Source organism: Poecilia formosa, unplaced genomic scaffold, assembly GCF_000485575.1.
Source record: "Poecilia formosa unplaced genomic scaffold, Poecilia_formosa-5.1.2 Scaffold26, whole genome shotgun sequence".
Lineage (NCBI taxonomy): Eukaryota > Metazoa > Chordata > Actinopteri > Cyprinodontiformes > Poeciliidae > Poecilia > Poecilia formosa.
Genome location: NW_006799965.1, coordinates 1215161 through 1229704, shown reverse-complemented (window position 1 = coordinate 1229704; position 14544 = coordinate 1215161). Strand labels below are relative to the sequence as shown.

Genomic DNA, 14544 nt, shown 5'->3' with positions numbered 1-14544 from the left:
TATATATATATATATACACACGTGTGTGTGGGTGTGTGTGTGTATGAATCCTCCACACTGCCACATCCGCTGTAGAGTATGGAGTATAACAATAACCCACTTGTATTATGACATCACAGAGGAATTTCCCTTAAATTGTTGGGGTTCCACTGCTCTATTTTCTGTAGAGAGTCCTATTATTTGAAGCACTCAGATAAACGGAGGCAGCCCTGTGTGAATGACAGAGAGCGAGGGGAGGAAGAGCGGCGAGGGGGCTGGTTAAGTGCATGGAGTGAGTGGCAGTAATCACAGCTCTGGTAAAAGCACTCGTTTGCTCAGTGTAACATTCCTTAGAATGAGTTTACTCTATGTCTCTCTCGCCCGCTCTCCGCCTTTTCCTCTGATTCTGATAATAGCTCCAGATTGAGTAATTGTATGTTTGAGTAGAGCTACACTGCAATCAGATACTAGGGGGCATATCTCTCTCTCTCTCTCTCCTTCTTCCACACTTCATTCATGCCGTACACTGGCCTCTTATCCAGTGTACCAGGCTCTCCCTCCAGCCCTGTGGTTCCTGCAGGCCTCACTCCACTGTTTTTTTTTTGTTTTTGTTTTTTTGTTTTGGTTTGTTTTACAGTCAGGCAGGGCTAGGGTCAATAACAGCTGTGTGTTGTACTATAATTGATGTCATCATTTCAATTTGAGCTGATTATAGCGGAGAGCTGCTTATCGTGTGACCCAGGGAGGAATAACACACTGCAGGGCCCAGAGCCGCTACGCCTGACCAGGCTTAGCTGCTGGGTCGGCTGGATGGATATATGGCTTGGCTCGGCACACAGCTGCCTTTTCTATTAACTCCTAATGTGGAGGTAATGACTGAGCATGCTCCATGGGCTGCAGGCTGGGGCAAGTGGCACTGACACGATTTATTGAGATTCTGATTATTTTAAAGGAACTGGCGTTCACCTCCATCGATAAACTGTGGCACGATTGAGATCTCAGCAGACATGCAAGCAAGTGGCTGAAAAAGGCGATTTAATACTTAATGTTATCTAAGCTTAAAATTCACTTAATAGGAAAATTACGTTCACCAACTTATCCTGCTGTAAATCTTGGGACAAATCAAAATAATCAAATTCAGTGCAGATTCTAATCAATCTTATCTAATTCAATCCAAGTTGCTTGCCTTAGAACTAAAATCAGAAACACATGTAAAACTTGTTCTTTGCCTTTTAAAATAAATAAATAAATAAATGGAAATAAATACATCACGAACAGCTTAGTTCTTAGAGAGCAAGACATTCAGTAGATAACGGGAAGCCTCATCAGAAAACAGCAAAATTACTCTTATCATTTTAGGCTTTCAATCAAGTGCAATAATTCTTGCACCATTAATACTTGCATAGAGGTGAAAGTTATACTTTCTTCACAGTGAGCCCTTCTGTTTGGAAGGGTGACTCCATGCAGGGTAGCAAATCACCAGAATGAGTTTAAACACAAGTTTTTATGAGTTCACACCGCCATTGCCACGATCCAAAATGTATTACAAATTGGACTTGTTAACTTGTCAAACTGCTACTTAAGTATTCACATAAAAAAACGGTTTATATTTTAGTGCAGCTGCATGGCAGCTTTACAGATAAATGCCACAAAACGTTAATAGCCGTTAGCTTTTACAAAAAATAAAAGAGAAATTGTTGGGTAGGAAGGTCACACGGGAAAAGAAGAGCCTGAAGCAATGCTTAATTTAGAGAGCTTTTTGACTGACAAAGCTGATGACCTACTAAAAATGTACTTTTCCTTTAAGTGCACCACAAGTAAGCCGTCAGATCAAGTCTTTAATACGCTAGGAAAAGAGTGCAAGTCTGCAAACTTTGCTGCTGACATCTGGTCAGGCTCAGATGATGGTGGACTTTTAGATATGCCAAGTTGATTCAGTGATAATAACGTTTAGCTAAGCAGACTTGTACTGCATATTAATCTAATGTTGAATCGCCCTAATGTAAAAATGGAGTTAAAGTTTTTAAAGGCATTTACAACCCCCCTAAAGTGCAGTGAGTAAAAAGATACGATGATAATTTCAGGTCGATGTTAACACCGTTGAAGGAATTAAGATATAAATAACACTTTTCTTAATGCGTGCAACAATTAGGGTCAAACCTAAACCAAAACTAAGTGAATGCCAAATATCAAGCAGCTTATACACCTAAAACCTGAAGCTGAAGAAAGGGGCCCTGATTTGACCAAACGTCCACGGATCAGAGTTTCTAAATCAGACTCTTATTTATTTCATTGTTTACTTCATAATGGTTTTTTTATGCCGTGACTTCTTTTTATAAGCTACTTTATGCGTTTCAAGGATTTATTTTCTTAGCACCATTTTAATTTCAAGGTTTTTATGGCAGGATTTTTATTTCATGTTCTTATATTCAAATTTGGGGGTGGAGTTTTAATGAAATCCAGCGCATCTGCATGAGAGTGTAACATGTGAGGCTGTGTCCCATTAAGGCTTGAATAAAATAGATAAATCTTCAGATAAATTAAAACTAAACAAATAAGGTGGAAAAAAATGCTTTATGTTCATTTTGCTTAACGAAATATTTATTAATAATAATTTATAAATAGTGTTATTTGACTTGAACGAAATGGCTCCCCACCGATATGAAGCAACACTTGCTCAAAGCCAAACTGGAAATATTCAGTAAAAAAATAAAAATAAAAAATGGAATCTAAGATTTATGAAATGTTCTGCATAAATTAAGTTCTGTACCTGTACAGTCTTAGACAAGAGTTAAGAAAATGTTGGCCTCATCCATCTTTGTGACATTAGCAAATAGGCAGCGTCTTCCTCGGGGCCTGTATGCTCCAGGAAAGCTTTGAAACGCCGAGTGGGCTGCTTCTGTGTTAAAAAACAATGTTTCCAACCCAAAAGAAAATGAATCAATAAACAACCTGTCAATTCTTTGGCATTTCTCTTTGCCATTTATGCCAGAGTGTTTTCAATGCAAGCACAAAGTCACAGTGCTGCCTTTCGGCATTCATGCTGTGTGCTAATCAGACGCACAACATTCACAGCAAGGAAAAGAATACAAGAGTATCGCCTGTGTGGAATAAGGGCTAAAGAGTAATCAACTTGAGATAATTTATGCTATTGAAAAACCACTGAGAAATTTTGACAGCTGTAAACTTTCTGCATAGATGATGGGCAATACCCTTAACCCTGAACAGCACTTGTCTGATCATTGCACAGGAGAAGAGCTGTTGCTAAAAACAGACAAAGAGTGCTCATAAAGGAACACTGTCTCTCCTCTCGCTGTCTCTCTTTTTTTTTCTTCCTTTTTTTTTTGCTGAAGCTCTGAATATGTGGGTGTGAGGAAGCAAGAAGCTATCTCCTACATTCTTTTGTCTTTCACCTTCTCTGTCATTTTCCTGACTCTTTTAATAACATCATTAGGAGAGTCCTTCTGCTTTGCTGCTGGCCAAGAAACATAAAGAACTAGGGGAACCGCGGGGCGAATGCAACAAGACGGGTGCACGAAGCTTTGATTCCTGCACCCATGTCTGAAATTTGATGCACGAATGCTGTGCATTTATTTGGGGATGCAACAAGCAGCAAATGTCTGCACCAGAGCGGTATTTAATCAACCAGGTGTGCACCCACCTGGTTAGGAGCTGTAAAGCCGAAGATGAGTGGTAACACACATCCTCTATGAAACGCATTGTTAAAGATATCAGTCCTCTCCATAGTCGATTTGTGCAGCCCTTCATTTCCCTGTAAGACTCTGTTCACACTGTAACTGGCACATTAATGCGCAGAATCTACTGGCTACTCTGGTGCATCTAAAAGAACATCAAGCCCTCGAAGTATAGGTTGATATAAGACACTGAGAAACAGAATATTTTCTTTATATAGAAGTGGACTATTTGGTAGGTACTTAAATAACATCTTTTTCTGCAGTAGCATAAGCGTATACAGAAAATGTAATAAAAGTTACACTTTAATTTCAGTATATTTATTCATTTGGCAAAACATTCAATGTTAAGAAACAATTTTTTTGTTGTTTCTTTTACAAAATAAGATGAAATATATGTTCTGTTTAAGCCAGTGGTACTCCTGCTATTAATACTTTACTCAACGTCCTTTTGGCAAAAGGAGAATATTGAGTTGTAATACATTTCACAAAGTTGAAGCATACACAAAGTGGGGTCATTGTCCTGTTAGGACAATATGTAGCTCTATAGAGGTTCCCAAACTTTTTTTTTTTTTTTTTTTTTAAAGTAGAATCTAATTTAATACCAGATTTTTCAACTACAAAAAGTACTTTAACTTTTAAATGTGATGTCATTCCATGGAAACAACAACAAAATAAATAAATTGGGCAAAACATCTCTAGCCGTCATTGGACAAGAGGTGTAGACACCATGAGAAGGTCTGTTTTCGAAGAGAAACAGACTCACAGCATCACAGATCCCTTGTTATGGTTTACAATAGACCTAATGTGGTTTTCCACATAATAATTTATTTTTGTTGATGCTAAATACCTTCGTTTCATTTTCATCTATGTGCATACATTTTTATGTTAGTGATGGTAAGACAGAAAAGTTTTTTTTTGTTTTTTTTTTCTGCTCGGCTTCCCACAGAACAGATCTGCTTGCAGAGATCTTCTGTTAGTTTAATGGAAACTTGTTGACCACAAGGAGACTTTTTCGGCTCTCCTACAGTGAGAATTAGAGTTTTCTTTTAACCCCTTCGACCAGCCTCCTGACTCAGTGGAAACGTAATTAAAGGCCCTCTTTCTAGTGTTTTAGTGACTAAGATGAATCGGTGTGTGTCGTGTCATTTCTGCTCAAGAGAAGCTCATCAACTAATTAACTTCAAATGATTCAAAGATATGAATTTTTAAAAAATGCCTCAGGATCGTTAGGAGTATCTGTAATTGTCCCACCAGTGTTTCAGATTAAAACAATCATTTCTTAATGTAGGATTTTTCCACATTGAATTGTTTGAGATCAAAATAGACATTGGGTTTCTCAAAAATGTTCAACTCAAAGTTATAGAAATGCAATAAAATGTTATTTTAATGTACACATTTCGCCTGTCGAAGTCTGTACGAGTAAACTGACAAACTCTTATTCTAGAGTCGAAGCGTAAAAGATGATTCTGTGGAAATTCAAGAGGCTGAGTCATGTAACTTTATTACTTACTTGTCTATTCAATTCTTGTGTTTGACTCATAATTTATTCATTTTTTATATCAGGTCAAATACTTTGGAGTTCATAATAAATCAAAATGGAGTAATACACTTATGTCTCTGAATAGAGCATTTCTCAATGTGCTTCATCTACTTCAAGGATACTTTACCTCCAAGAGTCACGACTACATAATGGAGAAAACTGAACAAAGAGCTTGGGGAACATGCTCTAACGACATGTTCTCAGAAACTGGGCAAAAAAGGACATGCAGCAAAACTTTAAGGGGAATACTGAGTTCCTTCAAAGCAGCACATGTCTTAGAGGAGTGGGATGAGAAAAGATGAAGTGTTTGAAGTGAAAATGAATTCATCATTTTCAGCATGTCGAGAAGCGTCTCACGGTAAAATAAGTATCCGTCATGAAAACATAAATCGCAATGTTGTCATAATAACCACAGTCATCAATCCGATCTTTGCGACAAAAAGATACAAACCCAGTTGTACACAGAATCAGGCCAGAACAATCAACAGCCTCTCTAAGCAAACACACGGAGACGAAAGGAGTTCAGGAATTCAGATCCTGGTTCTGGTCCAATTTCTCTTCGCTAATCCTCTCCCGTCTGCAATGAGAAACCATTTCTAGGATTTCATTACATGTATCTGAGACCAGCTTTCCTCAATTTCACAACCACGCAATTCCACTAAATTGTTTTTATTATTATTATTATTATTATTATTATTATTAAAGATAGCTTTATTTATTTCTAACCTTGGAAAATATTGCTTCTCATCTACTCAAAATGTATAAACCTTCATTGAATAGACATTCAGTAGCTTCCGTTGGTGTCATTTGTATGGAGCCACTAACATCACTCCAAATAAGCAACAATTTTTCTAAAACCATGGGAAAAACACATTAATGAAAGAGTCCCAGCCAACATAATCTTCCTTAATATTGCTACAAACTTGATTCAAATCCATTCAACTTTGTAAATAAGATGCTGTGGAGCATTTTATTTTTATCCATTCATCCATCCAAGCTATGTTTCTGCAGCACTTTTCATGCAGTCAAGCGTCACACAAAGTGATTTGGACATTTAAGCACCAGAGAAACACAATCGAATAACCAAAATGAAATGAATGAGTAAAATAGAAAGACATACAACATTATTGGTAATAAAATGACCTGGAATTAAAAGTGAGACAAAATTCAATCATAAAGAACGAGGAACTGTCGTGCGTAACTGTGTCTCTACACATCACAGGGCCAATAAAGGAGACGTAACATGAATATTTGCCGTTAAAGAATTTAAAATTGATCCTTAAAATCCAAGGTGCTCTGGCCTGAGGTGAGCCAGAGTCTCAAAGAAAGTAAGGCCCTCACGTTTTAAACGGCGACATGTCCGTAACATGAGCCCACCTCTAAAGCCCTGCAGCCAACACGCAACAGACGACAAACAAAAACTGCTGACAAAACATTTAAATCCTTGTTGAACTCGACATCCTGCCTTCAAAGGTGCTACACGCTTTTGAAGTAGTGAAGCATGGTCCTTTCTCCCGTGCCCATAACCTCCAAAATAATAATAATAATAATAATTCCTTCTCTGCAGACATTTATACTCAGCTGAACCTGTTCCCGCATGCAAACGATAGGAAATCTACATGTGTTAATAAATCCTTTGGATATGTGGAACAAGAAAGAGTGCAGTTAACAAACTAATGATTGGTACTGACAGGATCTGTGATCTGCTACAACTTTGCTTTAGCAGCAAGCTTTTCCAGACATTGCCAATAAGGCCTGAAAGGACAATGCAGAACAAGAAGCAACAGCGGTGAGGTGCCGCTGGCTGGTATCAAGCTAAGTGGGCATGTCAGGCCAGTCCTGTTCTGGCTTCTTGCCTGCTCTCTCAGCTGCTCACTCAGTCCCCAGTGTCCTCAACCCTAAATGGATCCAGTTGCTGCCGCTCAGCTTCAATGGTGGGCTGATTTGACTGACTAATGAACCATTTCCCTAATGAGAGGACCACCTCCCCTCCCCGCCTCTCCCCAAACTCAACACTTCCTGTACATATCCTCCTTTTTTTTTTGCATATTGCTTCCATATTTACCTTCCTTTTTCCTCCTGCACTGCCTTAGGCTCATCTCATACAGTCGTCCCTTCCACCTCTTCCTTTAGCACTGGGTCTGTCTCTCCTCATCTTCTCATCTCAGTTCCTGTGCACAGTCTTCACACTGTGTACATCTCACTTCACTCCCTCACTGACAGTCATTCACCAACAGTTTGCCATATCCTTCCTTTTTTTTTCTCCTTCCATCTATTAAAAGTTATTTGAGCAACTGTTGGGCAACAAAACATTTCATGGGGGCAGTTTAAATCCTGAGTGTTGTTGGACTGATCATTATTGGTCCGCTCTCTCTGCTTGCATCGAAATGAAGCCAAATACAACTCAAAAAGCTGAGACTGCATATTTTCTCATTCACTCTTTTTTTCCCCCCTAATTATTTACCCAATTTATGCGTCCTAGCATTTTTGACGCATAAATTGGGTAAATCTTTTAATTCCTTCATTTTTGTTGGATTCAACACTATAATTTGGAGGGTAGAGGAATACATTATTGTCTCTCTCCCACCTGTTACCACCAGTTATCTGGCTGTGACGAGACTATTTGTTTTTAACGTTTTAATGTTTTTAATCATGGAAGACAAGTTCTGCTTTTTGGACATATTTCTGGTCACAAAGAAACATGGACAGTCAAAGCGAAGGAATTAAAAAAGTGTCACCCATCACTTTTGTTAATGCTCCCACCACACTATTTCATATTTGTTCTTGCATTTCAGTTGTCTAGAAAGGCATGCTAGACAGCTCAACATCGATTTCTGACGCATTTGATCACTAGTTCAATTTTTAAAAATCCCATCACACAGATACACCATGTATATTGCAAGTATGTGCCACTGTTACAGTAATTACACAACTGCTACTGAAACATGGCACCAAAGGCCCAATAAAGAAAAAAAAAATCATGTAATCTCATTAAGGACTATGCAAAACTTCTGTCACTAAAACTGAAAGTTAAACTGACGACATGACCTACTTTCTGAGTAGTTCACAAAAATCATCTGACCACTAGACGGCAAACAAAGAACATTCAAATTTCATGCCAGGGTGGATCAAACAGTTGATGCTAAAATGTGTGAAAAATACAAAGCAGCAAAAGAAATGCCCTGATGCAGGTTAACGCTCCACATCTTCGATTCCAACTCACACACAGTATTCAAAGCAGGAGGGCATCAAAAAACACGACAGGATGTTAAAAAAAAATGCTTAAAATCCTTAAGACATATCAAGATCCCAGCAAACCATTATGCATTAATTTAATAAAGTGAGCATTATCACTTTAATGATGCTCAAAGTGACCAAACTGTAAGAACCTCATACCTGTTTATGAGATTATTAGAGAAATATTTATGTACTCCTTTGAAAACCCCTTCAGTATATTGAGGAGACTATGAAGAGACTAAAACATGATTCAGCTTTATCTCACGCCAAGTCTAGAGTTGTAAGGAGTGGATGTGACAGGAGAAGGAGCTCACACCATAGAGAAACCTAGAAAAACATGCAAGATGCAGTAATATCGGTGAATGATGTGATAACTATATGACTTGAGATGAATAATTAATAAAAAGTAATAAAAAGATTAATTACATGTTAATGTCCCTAAATAATGAGTGTGCAATTCAGCTACTGGAAAACATAAAATATTATTTAGATTTAAAGAAGAAGGTTTTATTGAAAAAGTTCCTTCCAGACAACATCTGCCGTTTTGGCCTTGACACAGGATAGCTGTGGTTCCTAAATGACTTGATCACCTTATCTCTCTGTCGTCCTGTTGCTGTTTTAATGATATACTTGTGATGTATTGTGCAGCCCTAGAGTAACCCAATCCATTTGGATGGGTTTTGCGCTCTCCTGTGTCACCTCGTGTTTTGCCAGATGCTTTCGTGGCGAGCCCCACATCCCACTCGTCACACACGTGCAGCTGCTTGTCCACTCACCAGTCCGTCACAGTTGCTGAGAGCCACGGTGCCTCCCGGTGTGTCTGTGATGTCCCCCACGTACAGGCACTCGTCATGCAGCGGCTCAGAGTACCGAATGCTGTCACTGTCGTCGTGCCACTCCATCTTGGCTCCGGGGGCCACCAGCCTGGCGTTGTGGCGCAGGCGAAGGTGGAACTCCCGGCCGAAGACGGTGACGTTGTAGTAAAGCCTCTCCTGACCGGCGTGGTACTCTCCGTTCTCCTCGGCTCCTCTAGGTCCTTCCCACTCATCGTTGCCTTCTCCTACCTCCCTCTTCCGGCGCCTACGGGACTGCCCCGCTGCCACGCGACCAGCCGAGACGGCATGTGACAGAAAGCGGCCCTCTGCATCCACACTGATCGGCATTACCAGTCCATAGTCCCCCAGGATGTGCTGCAGGGAGTCTGGGAAAGAGGGAAAGCAGCGTTGGATTAGCGGATCAATCCGGAAGGAAGACGTAAAGAATGTTATTGGGTGAAGAGGAGAGGGAAGAACAGTAAGAAAAAAGTCATAGGGAAAAGTAAGAAAAAAGTAAGAAATCAAACAACAAAAGTTACAAAGGTAGAAATTATGGAATTGTACACTGTTATGTTTTGGGTGGAGCTGAGGATCCACTTGCAGAAACTAGGATAGCAGAAGCATTGTGGAAATAAAGATGACTTCAATTACCAGAACTTATTAGCCATGAACAGACTGTAAACAGCAGGGTGCGAACAACAGAGGGTCTGACATGGAGTACCTGAACCAAGAAGTATTTATATTGGGCACTTTGATGCTCCACAGATGAGGGAATGAACAGATGGGAACAGATATGAGAGAATAGGTGACTCAGGCACTGAAATAAAAGAGTAAGACTAGTAACCAAAAACAGAGGAATAAAAGGAAACACAAGATTCTGAAACCAAAACAATCAAGCTCAACTCAAAGTCCAACAGATTATAACAGAGAAAGGGTTTTGACAAAAGGTGCATCAATCGATGCGACGGCTGAGAATCTGCAAGTTTATTCACCTCACACTAATTCACAATCATTTCTGGAGCCGCTGTTTATCTCCCCAACGTTATCGATCCAATTAGCTACTATTTGGAGTTCTATAGAAAACTATAACACTTAAGATCAAGCTTTTAACTATTAAAAGTTGTATTATGTTAATTTTACATGCACATTTTTCATTGTTGTTAAACTGAAAGATGAAGATTTTTTTATTTAAAGTCTCTAGAAATCCTCTGCCAGATGAAATTACTCGATGTCATATTTTTAATGACATAGAGAAAGAGAGGTGTTGTAAAAGTGTGCAGAGAGCATCTTCCTCTTTATCTCGTTGATTTTTTTAAAGTTTTTTTTTTTGGTGTTATGGCAGTCTCCTCTTTTCTGTAGACAGACTCTCAACACACTGTATGTTGAAGGTCTTCCAATTTTTACACATGGAGAGTTTGCAGGTGTCATACAGATTAGGTTTGATATTAATTTGCAGTTAATGCCCTTTAATTTGCTGAACTAGATATGAATCATGGTGATCTACATACCTTACATTACATTTAAACAAGACCTACAAGATTAGACATTAGCTTAAAAAAATGCCTGTAACTCATAAATCTTGAACTTGTTCAAATTTAGTTGTGTTATAACCACAAACTTCAGTGTAGCTTATTGTGATTTCACATAGTATAGCAAAACAAAGTGTTGCATAATTTAAATTGTTTTAAACGGAAAATTAAACAAAATGGTTGTGGGCTTACTCTGATCCCCCGACATAAAACCAAGTGGATCTGACTTTTATAAGGAAACAAAGTCCATCTGTGTGTCATGAAATGTTTGAATAAAGCCAGCTGCTCTGTGAATGCCTCACAGATTTGTTAGACGACTTCGGTGAATAAACAGAATCACTAAGATCTAAGAGTGAGAAGACCATTAATCAAGAGGCTTGAAGTAATAGAGGAGCTGCAGAGTTTCATAGCTCAGGTGGGGGAAACAAACTGCAATGTGTTAAAGAGTGCAGAAATCCAATGCTAAAAAAGAAAAGGTCAAAAGAAACCACACTACTTACACTTTTGTAACTAGTAATTTAGGGTACACCGCTAGCACATAGTCAAAGGTGCTCGAGTTGAAAACTGGACTTTCTGGCCTGTATACCAAACACTAGCGGAACACGAAATCTGCTTCGTCATGCTGAAAACACATCATCCCCACATGAAAGCAAGGCGTTGGCAGAGTCATGCAGACGCTATTCTTCAGCAGTGACATTTTTGGGAAGCGGGTCAGTGCTGATGGGCAAAATGACTGGAACTTTAAGGGCAGTCCTGGAAGAAAAGTTGAAAAAAGGCCAAAACAGGACTTGAGTCTGCACAGGAGATTCAATCTCAGGTAAGACATTGTTCTAACCTAGAGCCACAATGAAAAGTGGGTCATAGGACATTCATTTATTTTTATTTTTTAAGAAAGGCCTAGTCAAAGTCCAGACATAAATCCAATTGAGGATTCATGGAAAGACTTGAAAATGTCTTGTTTATAGTTTCAGCTATTTTGCAAAGACAGACAGACAGACAGACAGACAGACAGACAGACAGACAGACAGACAGACAGACAGACAGACAGATAGATAGATAGATAGATAGATAGATAGATAGATAGATAGATAGATAGATAGATAGATAGATAGAATGTAGTAGCACAAAGGATTTACAGCAATAATTGCAGCACAAATATGAAGAGGGCTGATTACAAATGCATGGCACACGTTTCTAGTAAGAAGAAATGTACAAAACCATGTTTCATATTCCATCCAATTTACAACCATGCGTTACTTTTCATTTGCCTTACAAAGCCCCCAGTACAATGCATTTAAATTTTAGGTTGCAATTTGACAAAGTGTGAAAAGGTTCAGGGGGCGTGAATACTTTTGAAAGAGGCTCTGCTCATACTTTGGGGGTGGGAGGAGGGGGGGCTTGAACCCCCACTCCCAAATGATCATATCATAATCCCCTCCGATTGTACCCCTTCCATACAGACACAGGAGCAGACCCCACCCATGCACCCAGAGGCGACCCCGACGCTCGGGTTGCGTGCATTTGGAAACGGCAGCCTCAGCAGTGAGCGCTGCGCTGCTGACACCTTCTGTGCCCTTCCACCGACAACAGGAAACCCGGAGCAAGATCAAGGTGCTAATTGCAGCTTTCTCACGCTGCTTCATCACTGTCAAACTGCCCGACTTAAAAAAAAAAAAGAAGAAGAAGAAGGAGAAGAAGGATGAGGAGGAGGAGGAGGGAAAGCATTCGTGCAAACACGGTATTAAACCGACCTAATATTTCAGACACGTAACATATTTCTTATAATGAATAGTTTGCATTTTAAAAGCGTTACTTTGAATACATTGCAGATGCTCTTATGTTATTATATGCGGTTCGCACGTAACGGTGACCTTACACCTTACAGGTGCATTACAGAGATGCTCCCACACCTACTGACACACACGCAAACACCGTGAGCCAAGGCCGTTTCATGGTGCCAGTGTTGATCCAGGAGTCAGGTGTGTCACCTCCTTACAAGCATCTCTCCGGCGCACTCATCAAGTCTAAATGCATAAAGTTTGCTGACTGATAAAAATCAAGCGCACTCTCTTAATCCCTCTCGGACCTCTCTATGTTTGGGGAACGATTTGATAATAGTGTGATCAATAGGCTGACATCCGACTCCATGCGTCCTGTCACAGATCGATAGATGCGACAGCGGCCGAATCAGATAACGTTACGGCTACTTCCCCTGCAAAACCCGACAGTGTGATCGGTAAATCTGGTGCTTCTCTAAAAGAAGAATTTAATCCAGTGAATGGATGGGAGCGAGGGGGAGGAGGAAGAGAGCAAATCACAACACTGCTTGCAGTTGCACCGCCAAGGGACCCTCGGAAAGTACGCGCACAACAGCAGGACGCACAGAAGTTGCAAATTGTGTTATTTTGGGGGAAGAAGCTGAAAAGGCAGGTCTAAGAGGAAGCAAGCATGAGAAAACCGGACAGTTTGGAGCGGAGTTCCGGGGAGCGCTCAGAGGAGCCCCGCTGATGAGAGATGAGATCAGATACGGAGTATAAACACTGGCCACGTTTGGCTGTACTGTACTCACCAACGCTACTGGCGATGTAAAGGCCGCTGGTGTGCAGCAGGAAGGCCGGCAGAATAATTAGGACAGTCAATCCTGGCGAGAGAGCCATGGCAGCTCCGAACTGCGCAGGTGAGAGAGTGGGACTCCGGGCTCCAGTGTGGTGAAGTTCCCCCGCCTGGCGCGACCAGCCACGCCACGACAGCAACAGCACAGCAGCCCGCAACTAGACTGCCAAGTGCACCGGGAAAGACGGAGCTCTCCTCCTCTCTCTCTCTTTCCCTCGGTCTCTCTCTCTCACTCTCTCTCTCGCTTTGCTCTCTCGCTCTCCTTCTTTCAGTCGAGGTCTCTCACTCTCTCCCCTCTCTCGCTCAATTCTTCCTTTTCTTTCCGCTCCACGTCTCCCTCTCGCTCTCCCTCCTCCCCTGCCGCCTTGACACTCGCACCGGGCACTGAGCTCCCACCCACAGCCCGTGTGTGTAAGTGTGTGAGATGGGGAGATGTTTCACGGAGCGCTGGCCCACTGACAGACAGGCCCGCTGACAGCTCGCTGCTTCATCACACCTCCAGCGCGAGAGGGGCCTCGGCCTAAAAGTCTTTTTTTTTTTTTTTTTTTTTTTTTACAACTTGGCCACTCTTTCCAGGTTCATAACTGCAGTTCAGCGCTCCGCTCCAGCGGTCCCCGATATGCTGCAAGCCTTTTCATAAACTTTGAATATTCAGCTAGCCGTCCTGGACTGGCTGAGCACCAGCGCCCCTAGCGGCCCCCTGCGGGAAACGTGCTGGGTATTTGCAGGACCCAAGGGTCCAATTTACAGGCAGAGACAGGAGAGCTCCTTCCAGTCCTTCCTAGCATGCGTTGCCCTCATTTAGCACATCATTTACCCTTGTTGACTACTAAACTCTTGAACACAGATGTGCATTATAATTTAGACAACAGACACGAGGAAAAAACTATTAGTGTCCCCATATTTTGTGAACATTTCATAGTTGGATGTAATGGAGTAACACAAAGTAAATCCGTATTTGAAGAAAATTTTTAAGTTTTTCTTCTTCTTTTTTTTAATAAAGCATACATCTTCCTGTAAAGTGTGCAGTGGTTTCAGCTTCTGTCACTATAATACTGATAAAATCCAGTGCAACCCATCTAACACTAATAACCACACCATAACCACAATGAAAGTTGGCAATGGCAGCATCATGC

At 40.7% G+C, this 14544-nt stretch overlaps 1 protein-coding gene across 1 annotated transcript in view; it reads right to left on the bottom strand.

The window, feature by feature from the left end:
* LOC103135534 (A disintegrin and metalloproteinase with thrombospondin motifs 2-like) overlaps window positions 1-14340 on the bottom strand; it is a 130258-nt gene extending 115918 nt beyond the window's left edge. The window contains exons 1-2 of the mRNA XM_007548322.2: window positions 13365-14340; window positions 9228-9652 (exon numbers count right to left, since the gene is read on the bottom strand). Coding sequence (XP_007548384.1) covers window positions 9228-9652; window positions 13365-13452 — 513 coding nt within the window. The 5' untranslated portion in view covers window positions 13453-14340. The remainder of the gene's footprint in view (window positions 1-9227; window positions 9653-13364) is intronic.
* Between the last annotated feature and the right edge of the window lie 204 nt (window positions 14341-14544).